General features: G+C 41.9%; 1 protein-coding gene across 7 annotated transcripts in view; it reads right to left on the reverse strand.

The window, feature by feature from the left end:
• Window positions 1–23011, reverse strand: part of USP46 (ubiquitin specific peptidase 46) — a 93474-nt gene that overhangs the window by 15169 nt on the left and 55294 nt on the right. For 6 of the 7 annotated variants that reach the window (XM_077847985.1, XM_077847986.1, XM_077847987.1 and 3 more), the window contains 4 exons: window positions 20838–20918; window positions 17631–17844; window positions 15821–16050; window positions 3140–3216 (listed from right to left, as the gene is read on the reverse strand). In XM_077847985.1, coding sequence (XP_077704111.1) covers window positions 3140–3216; window positions 15821–16050; window positions 17631–17844; window positions 20838–20918 — 602 coding nt within the window. Of the gene's footprint in view, window positions 1–3139; window positions 3217–15820; window positions 16051–17125; window positions 17219–17630; window positions 17845–20837; window positions 20919–23011 lie in introns of those variants that run through there. The other variant, XM_077847992.1, reaches the window with a different exon arrangement.

Consider the following 23011-nt stretch of genomic DNA (forward strand, 5'->3'; position numbering starts at 1 on the left):
GAACAGGTGTTTTCAACTCAAGGAAGACAGGGGAAGAAGTGGTTTCCTGGAGCTTAAAGAGGTTTCTGTGAAGGAGCCACAGGGAGGGGCTGAGGCACGAAGTGAAAGGCAAAAAATACCCAAAAGGCCATGGAAGGATAATTAAGATAAACTTCCACGTATATGAAGTTTTTGCCCGAGGCCATCCCTGAACTTTTCAAAAGAAGGAAAAACAGTCTCGGTACTCACGATACAGTTGGCTCACCCTGCCTCAGACATGGTGCCGAGGTCGGCGGTGCCAGGGTTCGAGTTCCGTTACGGTAAGGATTTAACAGTTCCTAGAGACCTGCACCCTGAGTTTAACCACTATTTATTTCATCATTCCTCTGGGACAAAAGCAGGGAAAACATACTGTTAATTGGTCATCTGGAAGGAGGTGGCAGGGACCTCAAATCCTACGATGCAAATCCTACAATTTTAGCTTGATTTTTGGCTTCTTTTTGGTCATCATAATGAAAGAAAGAGAATGTATCACATGGCAGGAGAGATGCAGATGGTAAGGAGAAAATTCATAGTTCTGATTTGAAAACCAGACCCTTAAAGAATGCAAACCAAACGGAACCATGGAAGGGGCCCAAAACCATTCTTCCTCTTTTGTCTCAGGTGGAAAACGCTAAGGGACCAGCTGGCATCGTTGATTCCCTGGGCCCTTCTCAGGCACTGGCACTTCTTTCTTTTGGGATAGGTTAGAAAGCTGCCACTGCTCCCAGGCCAGAGCTCCGCGGGCTTGAGGGTGAGTGGCAACACCCAGCACAGGTCTGTCTTCCTGTTGGGGTGGTGGTGAGATCTCAGGCCTGTGTGAGGGCAGATATAGGGAAGTCAGTCAAGTTCTACTTTAGGGATGATGTGAAAGAGGGGCAGGGCAAGCGATCTGGGAATACCAGCCCGGTCAGTCCGATCAGATGCAAATCTAGTGTTGCTTAAAAGGCATCTAGGGGTGCCTGGGTGGCTCAGCCCCCCCGAGCATCCAACTCTTGGTTTCAAGCTGAGGTCACGATCTCAGGGTCATGAGATCGAGCCCCTTGTCTGCACGTGGGGAAGTCTGTGAGATTCTCTCTCTGGAATAAATGAATAAATCTTTTAAAAAATAAAATATTGGGGCGCCTGGGTGGCTCAGTCAGTTAAGCATCTGCCTTCAGCTCAGGTCATGGTCCCAGAGTTCCGGGATCGAGCCCCATGGCGGGCTCCCTTGCTTAGCGAGGAGTCTGCTTCTCCCTCTCCCTCTGCTCCTCCCCCTGCTCATGCTCTCTCGCTCGCTCACTCTCTCAAATAAATAAATAAAATCTTTAAAATTTTTTGAAAATTTAAAAAAAATCTAAAAAATAAAAGGCATTCCAAAGCTCTTTCATCCTCTCCCATCCCAGCTTTAACATCTCCAAATGCCTCCAGCCTACCTTTATCAGGTATGCATGACCAACACATACATTTCTTAAATAAATAAATGAAACATAAATCTGAGTTACATGTCTTTATAACAAGTTTCTCCAAAGATTAAAATCATAACTAACCAGTAAGCCTTTTACCTGGCTGACTGAGATCTCAAAGCTACAGCCACTGCCATCTGCCCTTTTGAGCAGCCCAGGAATTTCTTTGAAGGGAGGAGAAGCAGTCAACCTAACCAAATTCCCCCCAACTCCAACTCATAAAAAAGGAGGGGGAGAGGCAAATAGTATCTTTCCTCCCATTCCTTCATCTGCAACTAAAGTGGGCAAAACCATAACTTTTTCCACTCCCTGTGATCATTAGACCTTGGAGAAATTTAAAAAAAAAAGGCTTCTTCTCACAGGAATATTAGGAACTCATGCTATAAACAGAACCATTTAGAAGAAAAAGAGGCCACCTTAGCCTACAAAACACATTCCAAATAAAGAGTTAACATACTTGCCCCTAGACCTAAGGCCCTTGGACACACGGGCTGGTGGGCCACTCCAGCAGGAAGTGCTGTGTAACTGGGTAACTCATCAGTGCAGGGAGTGGAGGAGGACCTGGACCCCTGGAAACCAGAGAGCAACCAGCTCCCCAAACCCCACACGACACATGACATGCAGATGAACCAAGAAGCTCTCCATGTTGGCGCTGGTGCCATCACCCTGCAAGATGACTTTCCAACAGCCAACTACCACAGCCAGTCCCCTTAACCTAACCTAAAAGGTTCCAAGTAACCTGAACTCCTGAAATAACGCTTCTGTCACCCAGTCGCCATTGACAAAGATCAACAGTGCCTTGTCCAACGCTATACAATGTCTCTGAGCTATGGTATCCTAAGCAACGGGAGGCCTGCCTGGACCACCAGGTCCACACTGGAATCCCCACACCCAATCACTCTGTAGACCTACTTCATTCCTTCAAAGCACCAGCTGTCATCTGTGGATTCCCCCTAGAACATACATTCTGATTCTCAGTCTGCCATGCCCAGTGTCTGGAGTGGGGCTTGGCTGCTGCTAAGTCCTCACGACCTACTGAAAGCAGGAGGGGGAAGAAGGGAATAAAAGAAGAGAAAAGGGAATCGTGTCTCTATACTGACTCTGGGCACATTTCCAATGTTCAAGTCAACACACAATATGCATGGAATCCCAAGCACGTACTGTTCTGCACTCCCAGCTCCTTACCTCCTCTCAACCCTAACAGGGAGGAATTTCTTTCCATCACTGATCTCCACAGAATGCTCAAAGATGGAGAAACAGGCAGTTCCCTCATGGGTTCTCAGCTCAAGAGTACCTAATTTTTCAAATTAGCTTAGAAAAAGAAAGAGTCACGTAGGCATGGGTAGCGTTTATTAATCATGTGTGTCAGAGACAACGATGTGAGAGCCAGACTGATGAAAGCCAAAGCCTACACCCATATTAAAGATTAAAATTTATTTTTAAGCGTAATGACTAACAACTTTCACTTGATCCTCTTTCTTCTCCACAGGATCCTTCTTCTCTAGACCACATATACTTATTTTTAATCTCTCTCGGGAAAGAAGTAGAAAATAATAGGATTATATGGGTTTAACAGAAAGGAAGATTACCTCCTGAGGAAATATAGTATATCCCCCCCCCACTTATTTACTATCCTGATCAAAAGCTCAGATCACAGTCAGAATTCATGAGGTTACCTCAGACAGTGGGTAATGGATGTATTCTGCTCCACATCGACAGAAAGGTCAAGAAAATCTTCATCTTTGCTACTAACCTGAAGCAAAGAAAAAAGAGAAAAAGTATTAGGTACAAAATACATAATGGACATAGTATGTCAAATTTTGAACACTTATTGGTAACCAAAACCCAAAATGCAGTCACAGTCATGTGCAGTTTTGTATACTCGCTGGCAACTAGTTACACCAAAAACAACCCAATCTAGAGAAAATCCCCAACTCTCAATTGACCACAGTCCCGTTCCAGCTTTGATTCAGAATTTTTAATAATTAACACTCAACCAGATTTCTCTTCCTCCCCATTCGTCTTGCCCGTCATTCCAAAGAAGGAAGTATCAGACAAACACTGATACAGCCCAAACTGGCAGAAGGAGAAAAATTGAAAAAGAGACAAGAGACTTCGAAAACTCACTACTCAGGTAGACAACCTTTCAGACTGTCTGCCCTGAAATCACTCGCTCTCGAGCCTCATCATCCAAGCTGTGCTTGGGGCCAGGGAGCCTGATGTGTGCTGGGCTGGAGGGTCACACTCACCGCATGTGCACCTGTCCCCGAGCTTGGAAAGCAGCCATCATTTGCAGAGCCCTGTGCTAACTGTGCTAACTGCTGGACCCGGAGCTGGCCTGGAGCCCTGGCTCACACAGGCCACCCTACTGTGGACTGCTCTCAGCAGCTGGCTCACTGACCCAGCTGTTTCTCAGCTCCTGCGGTTAACACCACACCAAGCCTGGCTCTTGTACTTACTGACGTTCCCTGAGTAAAACTGCTTGCATTCCAGCCGTACACTGGCAAGCCTGGTGTTTTCCTCTCTTGGGGGGGGTAGGGGGTGCAAACTAGCACAGAAACAACCTTGAAGTATTCAGTCAATTGGCAGCAAAATGAGAAAACACTCCCTTAAGTGTGACAACCACCCTATGACCAATACTCTACTGTAGGTCCTTATCTAAAGGAGATGTAGAATGTAGACAGACTTTTATACTTTTACTAGTACACACAAGAAAGGGCGTAGACACAGACTTTCCAGTTCCATATCCTGTCTCTGCCACTTACCCAGTAGATGACTGTAGGCCAATTACTTAGCCCTGGTGTACCTTAGTTTCCTCATCTATAAAGTGGGGACAGTAAGAGTACCTATTTCATCAAGCTGTTGTAAAGATAAAATAATACATGTAAAGTGCTTTCAGAAATAGACAAGACACTCAAAAAGTCAGAGAGGGGTATAAAAATTATAAATGGCCTAAGATGGGCAAAGAACTGGGAATGGTTCACTACATGGTGGATATCATACAATATTACATGAATAAATAGACTATACAACCGCATATAAGCTAATTCCAGTTTTGTATAAAAAAGGCATGTATATATTTACACACACACTCCATCATTCTGCCCTTTTTTTTTTTTTTAATGGCACTTGTTACTTCTATGGTAGGATGTATGAAAGGCCCCCAGTCTTCACCACTGCCTACACTGGCTTCTTTGCCATATGATCCTCTCATCAAGAGATGTGCTTCCCATCCTTGATTCTGAGTTCAGCCTGAATGACTTGCTTTGACTAGTGGAGTGTTAGAGGACATGTCATAAGCAGAAGCTTGAACAAGCACTTATGAAGTCGCTCTCTTGCATTTCTGTCATCATCGTAAGAAGGATCAACCCGGGCTAGCCCACTATTCTCAGGAAGAAGACGAGAGACCCATGGAAGAGAGCTGTTCTCTCTAAGGTCCCCCAGCCAAGCCCAATCTAGAGCAAAATGCCTAGCCAGCCAGCAGATACATAAGTGAGCCAGCTAAAATACAAACACACAAGTTCATCCAGGTCCAGACTAAATCAGGTGACCCTCGGCCAACTCATAGTTGAATGAATTATAATAAATGATAGTTGATTTAAGTCTCAGAGGTTTTGAGGTGGTTTGTAAGCAAAGCAACAGGTAACCAATACTACTACTTCATATTACAAATGTTTTATTTGTATTTTTTTTATTGTCTGACGCCCCCTTGCTAAAATGAAAGGCTGGCTCCAGCAATGACTAAGATCTTGCCATTCGAACACTCCTCCAGAAAAACTATAGAGCTCAGATAACTATAAATAAAAATAGCTACCTGAAGGTGTTGGGGAAACCACACAAACAGATGGAAGCAGAGTCCACACCTGGAGAAAAGTTACAGAGAGTAAGCTCATGGTTACACAGCCTTTAGATGGGAATCTGGGAACAAATACAGTCTGTCTGGCCTTGGAATCAGAAAACTGAATCTGGGAAGACCATGTGTACTGGCAAGAAGGGGAGGAACTGAGAGGGTATTCCCAACCCTGTCTGCCCACATCTCTGGTTGACCACTGAGCCGCTTATGCACAGAGTCCATACACTCACAGCACTCAGCTAGAGACCAAAGGGCTGACCCAAGATTCAAGCTGCCACCTAAGAAACAGATTTGTAGTTTGCATCCAACCAAGATAAACTGCCTGCTGGAACTCAAACATTAACACTTACTGAAAAAATATAACAGAGCTTAGGGTCTCCCAAGTTTTACATCCTCAATGTCCTAGATACCATTCAAACCTACAAAATGTGTGAAAGGCAGGAAAAATAGGAGACATTCTTAAGACAATCGAAACCAGTCCTCGATGTAGACGTTAAAATTAGCAGACGAGAATTTTTTTTTTAGAAGACAAGAATTTTAAAGCTATTGTAACTATTCTCAGTAAAGTAAAATATACTCACAACAAACCAAAACATAAGAAATCTCAGCAGGGAAACAGAGAAAAAAAAAAAAAAAGAAAAGAATCAAATGGGAATTCCAGAACTGAAAAATTCATAAGCCAGATGGACTTAACAATGAATTGGAGATAACAGAGGAAAGAAAAAGTGGACTTGAAGACAGATCAACAGAAAATTAACCAATGAGAAGAATAAAGAAAAAGGAAAGATTGAAATAAAAATTAACAGATAGTCAGAGAACTGTTAGAAAATGTCATACATACAACTGGAGTCTCAGAAGGAGAGGAGAGAAAGAGCAATAAAGCTGTTTGAAAAATAATGGCGAAATATCAGAAAAGCTGTTTGAAAAATAATGGCGAAATATTTCCTAACTTGGTGAAAGAAATACATTTATAGATTAAGACGCTCAACAAACACCAAGTATTTGGATAAACACTGCTAGAAGGCCAGCCAAGGCACATCACAGTCAAACTGTTACAAGTCAAAGGCAAAAAGCAAATCTTAAAAATATCCGAGAGGAAAATGACATTTCACAAAAGAATGGTTCAACTGGAAGCTGATCTCTCATCAGAAATTAGAGGCCAGAGACAGCGGAACAACATCTTTAATGTGCTAAAAAAGAAAAACTGTCAATGCAGAACTCTTAAAAGCCCATAAATAGATCCTTCAAGGATGAAGCCAAAATAAAGAGAATTCATTATTAACAGACCTGCACTGCAAAAAAAAAAAAGGTTAAAGGAAGTTCTTCAAGCCAAAGGGAAATGATACCAGATGGAAACCCAGATCCTCAAGAAAGAATGAAGAGCATTAAGAATAGTAATTTTGACACTTCCCTGTGGGGTTTGTAATACACATAAATGTAATACATACAACACTACAGCATGAGGACCGCATAAGGCAGGGCCAGGCAGAAGGAATATGCACCTGTATGGTTATAAGCTTCCTTTTTTTTGGGGGGGTGGGTTATAAGCTTCCTATGTTTTATGTAAAACAGTGACATTATTAACTGTAAGTGGACTGTGAAAAATAAAGGATGTATACTGGAATCTCTGGAGAAACAACAACACACACAAATATATACCAAGAGGAAGACTAAAATGGAATTGTTTATGCAAATACATATATACATGTACATATATTCAAAATATACATGTATCAACATAATTTTTTTAAAGCGAGGGAGGAGGAACATAAAAACAAAAAACTGAGGGGGAATATATAGAAAATGAGTAATAAAGAGGGGGCCCCAAACCACCCATACTGGTAATTACATCAAACATTAATGGAATAAACATTAGTGGTGGCCTGGGGCTTGCAACAGAGATTAATTGCTGGGTACAAGGAATTTTACTGGTGTAACAAAAATGTTTTATAAAACTGGATTATGATGATAGTTGCACAACTCACCAAATTACTTTAAAAATTACTGAAACGAGGGCACCTGGGCGGCCCAATGATTGAGTGTCTGCCTTTGGCTCAGGGCATGATCCCAGGGTCCTGGGATCAAGTCCCACATCAGGCTCCCTGTGAGGAGCCTGCTTCTCCCGCTGTCTATGTCTCTGCCTGTGTCTCTCCTGAATAAATAAATAAAAATCTAAAAAAAAAAAAATTACTGGGATGCCTGGGTGGCTCAGTGGTTGAGCATCTATCTGCCTTTGGCTCAGGGCATGATCCCAGGATCAAGTCCCACACCGGGCTCCCTGCGAGGAGCCTGCTTCTCCCTCTGCCTGGGTCTCTGCCTATCCCTCTCTGTGTCTCTCATGAATAAATAAATAAATTTTTAAAAATTACTGAAAGGATGAACTTTATGGCAGATAGTATGCCTCAATAAGGCAGTTTTTTCAAAAAGTAAAAGAGGGGCACCTGGGGGCTCAGCTGGTTGAGGGAAGAACTTGTGATTTCGGCTGAGGTTGTGATTTTATGGGTCGTGAGATTGTGTCCTGTGTTCTCAGGCTCTGTACCCAGGAGGGAGTCTGCTTGAGATTCTCTCTCTCCCTCTGACCCTCCCCCAACTCAGGTGTGCATGCACTCTCTGTAAGATCAATAAATCTTAAAAAAAAAAAAAAGAAAAACTGGGCCACCTGAGTAGCTCAGTCAGTTGAGTGGGTGACTCTTGATTTTGGCTCAGACCATGATCTCAGGGGTCCTGGGACTGAGCCCCACATCCTGCAGTATGCTCAGCAGGGAGTCGGCTTGAGGATTCCCTCTGCCCCTCCTCCTCTCTCTCTCTCTCCTTTTCCTCTAAAATAAATAAATAAAAATCTAACCATGATTATGGGATTATTTCACTTTATTATTTTATTTCCTCCTCTAATTCTGTCAGTTTTTGCTTTGCGAGTTGTAATCTTTAAAAAAGGATTTATTTATTTGAAAGAGAGTGAGCGAGCCAGGAGAGGGGCAGAGAGGGAGAGACGCCCTGCTGAGCATGGAGCCAAGATGTAGACCTTATGACCCTATGGTCACGACCTGAGCCAAAACCAAGTCAGATGCAGAATCAACTGCACCAGGGACAGCCCGGGTGGCGCAGCGGTTTAGCACCGCCTTCAGCCCAGTGTGTGATCCTGGAGACCCAGGATTGAGTCCCACGTCGGGCTCCCTGCATGGAACCTGCTTCTCCCTCTGCCTGTGTCTCTGCCTCTCTCTCTGTGTGTGTCTCTCATGAATAAATAAAATCTTTAAAAAAATAAAATAAAAATAAAAATAAAATAAATAAAATAAAATAAACTGCACCACCCGGGTGCCCTCACCATCATAGGTCGATATTTTAACACCCCTTTCTCAGTAAGTAATGGAAAGACTAGGGGTAAAGAATCAAGAAAAACAGAAAATCTGAAGAACTCTAACGTTAGAATAATGTACTCAATAATTATGAAATACATATTCTGTTCAACTATAAAATACATATTCAAGGAAGCTTTTCCTTCCAAAGGACAATTTAGCAAATGTCTGGACCCATTTTCACTGTCACCTTCTGGGGGATGCTACTGGCATCTAGCATGTTTAGAAGCCAGGGATGCACCCCCACAGCAAAGAACTATCTGACTTTAAATATTAATGGTTCCAGGGGATCCCTGGGTGGCTCAGCGGTTTAGCACCTGCCTTTGGCCCAGGGTGTGATCCTGGAGTCCCAGGATCGAGACCCACATCAGACTTCCTGCATGGGGCCTGCTTCTCCTTCTGCCTATGTCTCTGCCTCTCTCTCTCTCTGTGTCTCTCATGAATAAATAAATATTTTTTTAAAAAAAATAAATATTAATGGTTCCAAGGTTGAGAGACCTTGTTTTTAAGTACATTCACCAGGATAGACTATGTGTTAGGATACAACACATGTCACAGCATATTTTAAAAGACTGAAATAATACAGAATATATTCCCTAACCACATAGAATTAAATCTGAAATCAATAAAATTAGGAAAAAAATCTAGGAAAATCCTAAATAACTGAAGGTTAAACAACATACTTCTAAGTGATACATGGATCGAAGGAGAAAAAGCACAAGAGAAATTAGAATATATTTTGAACTAATGAAAAAGAAAAATCAGAATTTGTGGGATGCAACTAAAGCAGTGCTTAAAGGGCAATCTACAGCTTTAAGTGTGTATATGATAGTAAACAAAAGAGGAGGGACAATCTTTTTTGTTTGTTTTAAATGCTATATCCCTACTACATAAAATAATTTCTAGCCTTTCCTGGGTCTCCAATAAACATTTACTAAATGCCTGAATATATAGCTGAACAAATGGAAAAATATCTAAATGCCAACAGTGGCATCTGGATGCAGAATGATAAATGATTTTCTTTTTATACATTCCTGTATCTGGTCTATAAAACATAATCCCATAGGAATTATATTTTTTTAATTAGTGAAACTTTTTAAATCTAAATGATTCTTCTCTAGGAGAAAATAAAAAGATCAGAGCCAACCGAAATCATACATAATTTAGAGAGGGAGCATTAGATTCCAGTCGAGGAAAGCCTTGACTGGAAGGGCACAGACAGAGAAATATGGTCTCCTGCTGGATGCAAATCTTTTCTCTTCTTAATTATTTTAGGGAGGGGAGAAAGGTACAAACCTAATTAACTAGATGAAAAAAGTTACTGTAACTTTCCCAATTCCCAATGTAAGCTGCTTCCAGAATTTAAGAGTGTGAGAAAGGAAAGCACAACTCAAGCAGATCAGCCCCTTAGGGGATTTGAACACATGGCTCTAAACCCTTCCATTAGAATTCTTCTCTCCCCCTGACTCAGACTGCTGTAGTCAAAAGCAATGGGTGATCAAGCAATTTTTTTTCTTTTGCCTTTCCATCTCCCCAGAAAGCTGCCAGATAATGAAACCATTTTCTTCCCACACACAAGGATCTCATTCTGGTCTAAGTGAAAATACAGCTTGTCTCCAAGGAAACATATATGTCACTAAGACTACAATACTCTCAGCAAGCACAGGCTACATCTTATTGTTTCTTCTTCTCCCCAGTTCTGGGCCTCGAGTTCCCCCCAAAACTGGTTTAAAAGGTTACTTGGGGCAAAAAAAAAAAAAAAAAAAAAAAAGGTTATCTGGGAAAATTAAACGATCCTACATGTTCTTCTGTTCAATTAATTACAGATCAATTAATAGGACAAATTACTAAGTATGGGATACATACGAATCATGAGCTTTCCAAAGGGCCTGGGTAATTAATATCATATTCAGATGGGCTTCTAATCCCCAGACTCCTTTCCTTGGCTTATAGAAGAGGTGGCCAGGTGGGGTTCCTCGATGATCAGCTAGGAACCGAAAGTGCGCCCTTCGAGCAGCAGCAGCAGGGCTGTGGGCTTTGGAGAGGTGGTAACTACAGCCCCCCTGAATCGCCAGGGAGAGGCCTCCCCTGGCCACATCCCCCATCCCCACTCCTCTTCTGTAAAGGGCTCTGAGGCTCGAATCCATTTCAACCTCTGCAAACGAATCAAGAAGGAGCCGAACAACTGGTATTTAATAAAGTAGTTCTTTAGATGACCTTTTGGTTCTAGTGACGGATATAAATGTGCCTTAAAGCCCCCAGGAAGCACTAAAAAACACAGGTTTGTAAAGCAAAAACTCAGCTTAAATGGAAAGGGGGGCTGGGAGGGGGGTTAACAACAGCAACGACAAAATTAAGCTCCAATTGGCGCAGCAAATCTTATGAACCAAGCAAAGAACAGCCAAAAGGAGTGCTGAGGCCAGTCTGGAAAATCCCCAGGCCGCAATTCTGAAGTGCCTCGATCAAGGTTATGTGGGGAAGTGTGCACTGAATTACCCCCTTCAAACGGTCTCTCCAAGTGTACTGCAGAGTGAAAGTGTCTCCATAAATCTCTCAGTTGACATTTGCACTGCAATCACAAGCAACATTTACAAAGGGTGAGGCCAAGGGGAAAAAAAAAATCATTGTTTTCTGAAAGCTTGAAGGCTGGCACAAGAGTTTTTTGCACCAGTGGAGGAACTAGCAGCTGAGGTGGCTACAGTGGCAAGGCTCCCTGGGGGCTAATGTGCAGCTTGGGATCCTGGAGGGCTGAAGCCCACTGTGAGATTTCACAACTGTGACGGAAGCACCATCTCAAGGCTGCTTGCCTTGGGCAGAAGACATCACTCAAAGGGGGCTCCATGTTTCTCATCCTGTGAAGGAAAACTTAAATGTTAGGTCTTCTTTTATCCTAAGTCCTCAACATCCTACAGCATCAACAACAACAAAAGCCTGCAGGCTATGTATTTTCTTAGAAAGTAGAGGGCTTTTCTAACAATTAAGAGCTTTCTAAAAATGGAATGCATGGCCCAGGGAGATTGAGTTCCCCATCCCTGGACAGGGGCCAGCAGATGCTGGTGACCAACTGGCTGGGATGTCACAGAAGGGACTCGGGCACCAGTAGGGAAGGATTGGATGACTCCTAGGATCCCATCCAGTTAAAGGATCTAAGAAATGGAGTTGATTATCTAAGTGACTCCAGAGAAAACTCCTGCCTCAAGGCTAATTACTTTAAGAAGTTTAAAAAAAAAAACAAAACAGGTTTTTCAGAGTGCCATCCTCCATAGAGATACACTCACTTCCACAAACCAAGTATTATGGTAGGAATCCCATTATAACAAACTATGGCACCACCCAAACATTTTGAAGGTTATCTCTGAGCACGGGTGTCACATCTAACAGTGACCCTCCAGGAATAAACAGGCTACATGATAGTTTCTGCTACACAAATATTTGAGGGTGTGATATTTGCATTTGTTGGGATCGAATAACCTGGTCAGGGACAAGAAAAGAAACTAAAATGTGACCGAGCCTATCATCTGAGCCTTCCTGAAAACTCACATGGAGTTTTCCACAAGATGGATTTAGTAACTGTGCTAATTTCAAAGATAACCAAAAGGACCAGCCAGCTGCACTGTCTGCTGCAGGTTTCTTGGCTAAATGTAGAAATGCGATGCCCCACTGTTCAGGCTCATGTATCATAAGCTCACAGGGTGCTCTGTACTTCTCCTTCACAGCACTTTACCATCGTAATGACAAATCTCATTATTCATTCTGTTATTAATGTGTATCTTCCATGTGAAAGCTCCAGAAGGGCAAGGCTCTCACTGTATCCTCAGCGTCTGGACCCTTACATAGCAGCTGCGAGGCAGGGGGAGGTATTTACTGAAGAAAATAATACTCAGCTACGCAGCCACTGTATTACCCAAAGTGAAGCCATCTAGAATAGTAGGTATAGACAACAATGTGGAGGAATGAGAATGATCATTCACAGGATGTGTAGAACGGTACAACCACTTTGGGCATTTGATATTTTCTGATATGAATACCATGTGACCCAAAAAATATATATATTATATAATATAAATATAAATATATAAAATATATAAATATAAATGTATAAAATAATATGTAAATATATATATATATAAAGAGAAAGAAAAGATTTCTGTATTGTTATTTTATGTATTGGAATGTTCAAAGCAGCGTTGCTCATAGTTGCCTAAATTGGAAACAACCAAATATCCACCAACAGTGAAATAAACTAGTGAACTGTCCTATATTCATGCACGGTACTATAGGGCAATGAAAATGAATGAACAAAAGCATAATGCAACAACACAAATGAATCTCACAAGGATACTCCACAAAAAAAGCACAGCCCAAACCCAGTGCACAGAAGAATACATATTGTATTATTTCATTCTTATCAGGACAAAAAACAAGCCAAACTGAACGATTATTTACGGGTACAAAAATAAGTTGCAAGTTCTACCAAATATTCAAAGAACAGACAGATTGCTGTAAGTTGGACAGGACGGCAACATGGAGGAGGCAAGAAAAAGGGCAGAAAATCAAATAAGAAGTTACTGCAATTTAGTTGAGAATGGCAGTCAAGAGCTGAAGGGGGTGGGGATGTGTGGACTCTGAGCCAGGGTGAGAGCAGCGGGGATGGAGAGAAATAGGGGATTAAAAAGATACAACAGGCAGACCTCAAGGATAGAAGAGATATAAAAGGTAAGGGGAGGATGGTGCCAAGGAATACTCCCTTATTAAAAAAGAGGAAAGAAAGAAAGAAAAAAAGACTATATATCTGCAAATTATAATTATTTACAATATAGCCCTGACTTTGATGTTTAAAAGTGTGTGAGGTTATTCTAAACATACATTCAGTATTGAGAAGAGAATAAAAAACTTCAACGGATTAAAAAACATGACATGTTGGGTGACGGGCACTGAGGAGGGCACTTGATGGGATGAGCACTGGGTGTTCTACTGTATGTTGATGAATTGAATTTAAATAAAACATCGGAAAAAAAATAAAACACATGAAATGTTAAAACTCATGAGTTCATTACAAAACGGTAACACAAAAGAGGGAAAAGGTGATGAAGTATTCCACACATTCTGGCAACGTTGGGAAAGTGGTAAAAAAATTAAGGAAGGCAAAGATGTACAGTGCAGTCTCTAGAGTAACCTCTAGGAGAATTTGAAACTAATAATACAATTGATGCAAAAAAATAAAAAAAGAAGAAGAAATATTTCATTGACACAAAAGAAGGCAAGAAAGAAAAAGAAATATAAAACAGGAGGGTTAAATAAAAACAGAGCAGGATGGTGGAAACATGCTGCCATTTTACTGTACTTGGTAATGCTACAGGATGCTTCCAGAATGGGGGAAATTCTACAGGACAAAAATGATTTCTTCAACAACTAAATTGCAAGGAAAAAAGGAGGGCGGGGGAAGCAGTGGGTGGATGTTTGGATCCTTAATGTGAATTAACCAACTGCTAATATATATATATATTTGTGTGTGTGTGTGTGTGTGTGTGTGTATATACACACATATGATAATCAGAGAAACTTGAACACTAAGTGAATAATGATTTAAAGGAATTATTTTTAGGTATAATAACGATACACTTTTGTTTAAAAAAAAAAAGATGTCTTACCTTTTAGAGATATGTAACAAAGTGATGAAGAAACTATAAATGAAACAAGAACTTATCTGAGATTTGCTTAAAAATGACCAGGTAGGCAAAGGTGGGGGGAAGAGGCATGAAACAAAAAATGATCAAGATGGGCCAATGTGTTAACGATCATAGTAATACCCATATGGGATTTACTCTACTCTTCTACTTCCGTATTCACTTGGATTTTACTGGAATATAAAATATAAAGGGCCAGAAGGAGAAAGGGAGGGAGGAAAGAAAGATCTCTAGACAGAAAAGTATGTGTAGAAAATGTTTTGGCAGCATATATTTCAAAATGTTTCGAGTGGTTCTCTCTGGGCAAATGTGATCACAATTTTTAGAACATGTTACAAATTTATCATCTCTAGGTAGAGGAGATCACTGGTAACTTTTACTCTCTCTTTTTCCCTCTTTTTTGCTTAGCTATGTTTTCTAGTTGTTTCTACAATGAACAAACGAGAATGCTGATTCAAAAACTGTTTAAAAGGACAGGAGAAAGACTGCCAAAAAACCAAGAGCCTCCTACTTACATCCACATTTCTTCTTACCCATTTCTGGGTCCTAGTTCCTCCGCAGAAACTAATGAAAGCTACTCTCTCTGAGACTCAAAATGCACAATCCTATAGAACTTTTCGTATGATGTGACGAAACTCCTGAGACGCCTAATGAACTCAGAGACTGGCTATGTTGTTAGCAGTAAGAGTAAATAAGAAGAGTTGGCATTTATTGCCTTTTTGCAAAGTACCACGCATGGCTCTATGTGCTTTCCAACTGCTAACTCAGTTCAGCCTCCCGAGCAGCTCTGTGACAAATGTGCACTCACTGTACCCAATTTACAGATGAGGAGAGTGAAGGCAGAGAGGCTGAATGGTACGCCCATGCCGGCAGAATCAGCATACAAACTCCACGGCCTGGCTCCAATGCTGGGCTCTGAGCCACCAAATCCTGAGACCACTCACAGCGTGATGTCAAACATACCAAGCAAATGTGACATCCGTAGATCATGTGTTTGAGTTCACCTCACAGTCCTGGCCTACTATGTGCCAGACTCAGCCAACACATGAGCCCACCCAGCTGACTGCAGCAGGATCAGAAGCCAAGCCCGACTTCCAACTTCAAGTGCACCACCCCACAACTGATTCCTTCCCCTAAAGCTGGGGAGACAGGGTCTATTCTGCATCACCTGACCTCCGCATGAGCAAACTTTTTCCGAGATAACTGGTGGTGGTCCCGTTTCACATTTCACAGTTTGTGGATGGTCAAATGTGCCCGTGACACCGAGCAATCCAGTTTTTGAGATTTGCCCTCATCCAGTCTGCGTTAGCAAGCGGAGACATCCTGGATGGAGACATGCTTCTAAAAGTTTGCCCCCGGGGCTCATCAACACAAACGGATCACGGTGCACTCATGCACATGACACACAGTCTGCACAAAACACGCACAAGCAAAGTACCCGAAAGCCCTCTCAGTGCTTACAGTTTCACAGTTCAAGCATCGAGTTTCATTGGTCAGCGTTCCCTGAAAAATCTCATGGACCCAGGTGAGTTCTGGTTTATTATTCTCTGCAGGCTCATTCATGTTGCCATTTTTTAATTTTCCGTTTTGCTTTTCCTGTTTCTTCTCTTCCTGCAGGATGTCCGCAATAGTGTTCAGCAAATAATTTAAAAACTCGTGAGCATCCTGCTGCATGTAGTTATCAAAGAGATCTGGAAAAGAGAAGGTCATTATTTCAATCTCTGGCTCTCGTAAAGCAAACAAAACGCTTAATTTTACATGCACACTTCAATTTTTATACTGAAATGTCAAGTGGACAGGCATGACATACATTCATCTCTATTTTGCAACCTGACTACGTAAATTCTAGAAGACTTTTTTGTTCACTTTCCTTTTTTTCTACCACCCGCCGAAAATTACACTCCCCCTATCTCCCTAAAGTCATCTCATATATAAAAAGCTACTAAAATTTTTATTTATTCTACAAAAAGACTCCAGAAATTATTTGATAAGTTTCCGGATAAAATATCAATATTTAATATGACGTGACCGCCAATGATCAATTATTCATTTTGCAATTTATCTACAGCAACTGGGGTCTCTGCCCAAAGATCATATTAAACCCTGGACCAGACTGGAAGCAGCTTAAATGAAACACATATGGGAGATGGGGGATATATGTATCTATCTGATAGTGTTCTGAAACCAAATACGAATGATTCCAGAAGCCTACTGCTGTTCCCCACCATAAGGACAAACAATCAAGAGATGAATGCAGCTGTGAAACTTCATTATTAATCATGTTCACGACGAGACTCGGGAGTGCTCTGCTTCCTGCTCAGATTATTTTTATTCTGGTACATATAAACTACAACAACTTTAAGAGACAGCAATCAAATTAAATGAGACTTTATAAAACAAACATCTGATTAACTGCAAGTCTGTGGAGTAAGGCTGAAATCTAGGATAAACACAAGTTGCCATATCAACTATTTCTAGTCACAGAAATTACCAATGCAAATCTTCTGGAATAACCTCGTCTCTACTAGCGATTTTCCCCAAAAGAGAAGATCAAAAAACCAGGGAGGAAAAAAAAAAAAAATCAGGTGACAGCAGGGCATTTGTATCATATAAAGGTATTAATTTAATATCCTGCAATCGTCTTAGGCAAAAATCAGGAGGCATTATTTTTAAAAGAGCAAGGGCTCTGATTGGATAATACGCATTGACTTTAATTACTTATGACAAGTTTATAAGAATACTATTTTATTCAATGATTGTACTAACCTATTTATTCCAACCAGCGTACTGCTTAGAGAAGGCTGCCTTGGGCAATTTTTCTTACAACGGTCCTCCCAATGTGAGGCAAATAAAAAGACCATTCCGAAATGGAATGATAGGGACGCCTGGGTGGACACCTAGGCTCCGCGGCTGAGCGCCTGCCTTCAACTCAGGGTCCCGGGATCGAGTCCCGCATCGGGCTCCCTGCATGGAGCCTGCTTCTCCCTCTGCCTGTGTCTCTGCCTCTCTCTCTGTGTCTCTCATGAGTAAATAAATAAAATCTTAAAAAAAAAAAATGGAATGATAAATCTGAATTTATAAACATGGTTTTTTGTCCAGTGTTATTTTATGTATACGGAGCGGAAAAGGAGAATCACATCTTCTTTCGAAGGCCAGTGACTTGAGCAGTTGGCCAGACTATTTTCCTTTATAACCAGGAAGAGGGGAGATTCATCTCGAGGATCTGCGGGACTACGAAGGCGTGTTTCGGGCCCTCCAACACCTCACTCACCGTTCTCTTTTCTCAGCCGCGAAATGAACTTCTTTGGTGGGATCACGCCGACCTTCTTCTTCTGCGTGGCAATGCTGTGGAAGAGGTCTGCCAGGCACGTCAGTAAGTTTTCCTTCTTTTTTTGCTGGGCCTTGTACGCCAGCACATTCTCCCGGAAAGGCCGGCAGAAGTACAGCGCCTGAAGCACGGAGTTACAGTAGCACGTGTTTCCGAACTGCCAAGGACAAGAGGGAGGCTTCAGCGTGCCATCCGGAGATGTGCCACCTCCCAGAGGCCCACCCTCCAGGAACCAGCCCCGGCTTCCCAGCAGCAGGGTCCTGCTGGCCATGTCGGAAAACCAGGACACCACTCACAACACCGGTGACTATCTGAGCAACAGGGAAATGAATACAAGGGGACACCAGCCTGTTGAACGTCCCTAAAATGATAAACACTGAGCCTTGATTTAAAAAAAAAAAAAAAAAAAAAAAAAGAATCTAAGGAGACCTTCTGGTGATTAAAAAAAAGAAAGAGAAAAATGAACACAACACAACATGGCGCCCCAGGAAAGGGGCCACACCGCAACACCTCGAAACTCTTATGATGGAAAATAAGAATCCAAAATCAGAAAGAAATCCGGGAACTGGGAACCATGTGTTCAGGTGAAACAGCCTTAACTCCATGGGAACTTGTTTTAGTTTTTCTCTTTTGAGATTCTAGTGCCCCTGTGCATTGCTTCGGATGGCCCGTCCTCACTTACGCCAGAGCCATGGAGGCAAAGAGGTGCCTCCCTAGGTCATCCCACTGGCTTCTTTTCCCCCTCAAACTCCTAAGTCACCCTCAATCTTGTTTCTGCCAAGATGGCAAGCGTCCCGACATAAGAGCACTCAGTTCCTGCTCTCCTGCCATCACAGTAGGATCCACACCACAAGATTTCGTTCCTCTCAAAAACCGTGGACACTCTCAGATTATGATAAAGAGGGAAGACGTCACCATCTCACTGGTTTTCAGCGGACTGTGACACCAACTCCGTGGAGGAACACGGCCGAGACTGACCCTTTAGAATTTCTCACATTCAGGGAAATGAAAAGGAGAAAAAAAAAAAAAAAAAACTAAAGAAATCACAAGATCAATAGCATAGATTTCAAAACGCTGTGTAAGATTAAAATAGAACACGAACATCTTCTCAAGACTGGTTGTTGGCTTGTGTGTCATTTTCCCAAGAGTGAGACAGATGCTCCGCCATGCTTAATGTGACATTTCTACGTATGCGAAGATAGAACATTTCCTATTTTTACATATTTTAATCTACTTTGACACAATTATGTAATAGGAGACAAACCTCTTTTTTAAAGAGAAGCTGGAACTTTCATGAATTACCATTCGAAGCGAACATAAATGAAGTTATTAATGAATTGAATCTCACAATGCTTCCACAGACTAGGAAATGACCTTAATTCTTTTGTTCCCCATTTGTATTTTCCCTAGCTAGGACAGAATTTCTTACAACATGAATAACTATATCTTCACAGAGCTCAGCAGAGGCCTGTGCATAATGGCTAAAAAAAAGAAAAAAAAACTATTAAAATTCTAAGTCAGTATTTCATCAACACAATGCCCTATATTCTAGTACTTTAGCCTTCCTTCTTATACCGTTTTCCCTTTGACTGAGTGTGTCTCCTCCTTCATACCTAGATACCCTTTAGTGAAGAAGCTTGGCCCCAACCCAGGGATGACTCCTGGGAAAGAAGAGATACCAACATTCACTGAGTGTCCCCAATGTGCCTCAACCTCACGTCAGGATCTTCAATAGGAGCTCTCATTGACCCTTCCCTACTGCTCAAGAGACAGGTGTTGAAAGGTCTCCATTTTATAGATGGGGAAGCAGAGCAAGTGACTTGCTCAAGATTATACAGCTGCAAAACAGCATGGGGGGATGCCTGGGTGGCTCAGTGGTTGAGCATCTGCCTTCAGCTCAGGTCCTGATCCCGGGATCTGGGATCGAGTCCCGTATCGGGATCCTTGTGGGGAGCCTGCTTCTCCCTCTGCCTATGTCTCTGCCTCTCTTTCTCTGTGCCTCTCATGAATAAATAAATAAAATATTTAAAAAAAAAAAAAAAAAGAAAGAAAGAAAACAGCATGGGTACAATTCAGACTTACGTCTGTACTACTTCGAAACCAATGTTCTTTCCATTAGCCCCAAGTGGCATTCATTCTCTGAGATAGGTCTAGCTTCCCCAGTGGAAATGAGTACCTGTTATACCTGGGTACTGACAAGATTCTGCTCAGGGCAGTTGTTCCAGAAAACCAGGTACCTGGATGAGTTAACACTTGATGTGTGGAAAACCTCCAAGCCAGAGGGAAAGGATCAGGTGAGGAAGAAAGCTCACAGGGTAGTGGAAAATGCTGCCTTACTACTTAGTCATGACCAACTTACCAAGGAAGCGGAGCCTGCCGTGTGTGGCCATATAACAGGGAGCCACTGCTGAGCACAGATAAAATGAGGCCAAGGAATTCTGAGAAACATTGGTCCCAGTCCCCCCACCCCCCCACAACTCACCCCTGTTTTGTTTTTTCTTTTTTTTCACCCCTGTTTTAAGCACCATCATCAGGTTATATTGTTTGCTGAACAGTAAACTGGTGATGAGATGGTAACACTTTTAAAATTCTGGTTGTACTGATGCATATTGAAACAAAGACTGCCCCAGGAGCTCGTCCATATCATACAAGCAGATCTGGCATCAAGGCTAATAAAATTGCTCCGAAATTCATGTGTACAAAGGAAATCTCGTAGCCAGAAGGAAAAAAGTAAGAATCTAACCCAACAACAGTAATTAAACCCCTTTTCCTGGGAAAACTGACACTTTCCAAAACTGGACTAAACGTCTTCCGCCCCTAACATTTGCCCTTTCTGGGAACTAAGGCATATGAACAATTATGTAAAAATTGGTAATAAGGAAAACTGCCCTGGAGTTGCTTCAAGTACTCTAAAACATTTGATAAAAATAATACATTTTTTGAGGCGCTTGGGTGGCTCAGTCTGTTGGGCGTCTGCCTTCGGCTCAGGTCGTGACCACAGAGTCCTGAGATGGAGCCTCACATCTAGCTCGCTGCTCAGCAGGGAGCCTGCTTCTCCCTCTGCCTCTCACCCCACTCATGCTCTCTCTTCAATAATAAATAAAATCTTAAAAAAAATAATATAAAAATAATACATTTGTGTATACTTACATTGACCAATCCAAAGTAGTGTTCATTGATTGGAAACTGCTCTGGACCAATGTCTTTTTCCAGAGCAGAGGCATTGGTGCCCTGAAAGAGAAAAATAAAAGTTCTGTTGTATGTCAAACGGACAACAGACTCTTAAGAGAGTTCACTATTGATCTTCCTGGTCCAAATGGTGGTTGGTGATGTTCACGCTAGGAAAAAGGGTGTCAGACGTAAATTGATAAATGAAGTAATAATGCCAGCCTTATTCTTCTCCTCACCCAACCTAATCATCCCTTCAAACCTGTTCTACTTGGCTTTGATTATCTTCTTCTACCAGGAAAGTTGGTTTGAGATAGGCAAATCAGCAAACTATCATTAAGAACTTGTGAGTAAAACATTCTTAAGCTCCGCAGCTTTTATAATACTCAGTGGTATAGAGATTCACATCATCACTCTCGAAGTGAATTTCTTCATTCTGATGATGAAGAGTTACTGTGCACCCGCTATGAGCCAGGCACCGTTCCAGGCACTGACAATACAACAGAGAACAAAACAGACAGGGAAGCCCGCTCTCATGGAGCTTACATTTTAGTGGATGAAGACAGCTGGAAGGAAAAAGCGAATCTGCCAGGCAGTATGCTGGAAGGTGGTGTAGGTGCAGCGAAGAAAAATAAAGTAGGAAATGCAGGTGTGGACCTCAGGGAGGAGGGGCGGTGGGTGGTAGACAGCTGACACTCTAAATGGGGCAGTCAGGGAAAAAAAAACCTTACCTGGGAAAGTGAAATGTCCAAGGAATATGGTGAAGAAGGGAGCAATACACTTTAAAACCCTACACTTCCCAGTTGCATCAAACTGGTTAAGTCATGTGAAGCCAAGTTTAATGCTTCAACGAGATAGTGAGAAGCTACTGGATAGTCCTACTATGTGCAGTATTTATTCTCACAACAATCCTACAAGTAAGTACTATCATAACCCCCATTTAGCAGACGTAAGGTTTACGACAGTTAAAAATCTGTCCAAGGACCACAGTCAGTAAGGGACAGAGCCAGGACTCGAACCCAGGAGTCACACATGGGAGCCCCTGATCTTAACAAATACGATGCAGAGCAACCACACTGAACAAACTGCTAAGGGCCAAGTGGCCACTAGGAAAACCACACAGATCACCACTGCTCCCCAAAGGCCCAGATGAGTCTGCTAGGGTTAAGAATGGTGACTGAAGTCCAGTCTAACAACGTAAGTAGTTGGGGGTGGGGTGGGGTGGAATCAGGCTCCACATGTATCTGTGGCTCTAGTACCATTCTATAACCTTCCTCAGGCTATCACAGAAGACTCTGTTCATGGAATCTCAAAGATTAAAAAAAAAAAAAAAAGAATCTCAAAGATTGGGGACATAGGTGTCGTAGAAAGGAAGAGACTCAGTTAAGTTTTATTTAAAAAATAAATAAATAAATCTACTGCTGCTACTTATTCTTTTTTTTTTTTTTTTTTTTTTTTTTTTTTTTTTTTTTTTTTTTAATTTTTATTTATTTATGATAGTCACAGAGAGAGAGAGAGAGAGGCAGAGACACAGGCAGAGGGAGAAGCAGGCTCCATGCACCGGGAGCCCGATGTGGGATTCGATCCTGGGTCTCCAGGATCGCGCCCTGGGCCAAAGGCAGGCGCCAAACCGCTGCGCCACCCAGGGATCCCCTTATTCTTGATTCATATAATTAGCATCCCCTGTCACAGAAAGGAATGGCCAAAAGGTAGGCTGAGAACCGGCCAAAATGGTCACTTGTCAACAAGAAAACGTTAAATGCAAAATAACCCAATTTTAAGCAAACAGAACCACAGCAAAAATGGCAATTCCATCCCCTTATCATAATATCTTTTTGTTTTCACTCGTCTTCTACACCCATTATGCAGCCAGACAATCTGAATTCCTTTTCCTGTCATCGGAGACTCTTAGTTCAGTGGACATCTACACGTTCGGCAGTTTCACTCACTGTCTTTTCGTGTGTGCGCACACGCGCAAGCGTGGCTTTCATACCTTTCACGATAAACCCCATATACAAGGCTGAATCTTTTAAATAATACTTACCATATTATAGTAGGATTTTATGGTTTAGAGAAAATCACTAAAAGCTATCAAAAAAGCTACATCTCAATGATAAATCAATATAAATAATGCATATTAAATACACCCACAGCCA

This window comes from Canis aureus, chromosome 14, assembly GCF_053574225.1.
Source record: "Canis aureus isolate CA01 chromosome 14, VMU_Caureus_v.1.0, whole genome shotgun sequence".
Taxonomy (NCBI): domain Eukaryota; kingdom Metazoa; phylum Chordata; class Mammalia; order Carnivora; family Canidae; genus Canis; species Canis aureus.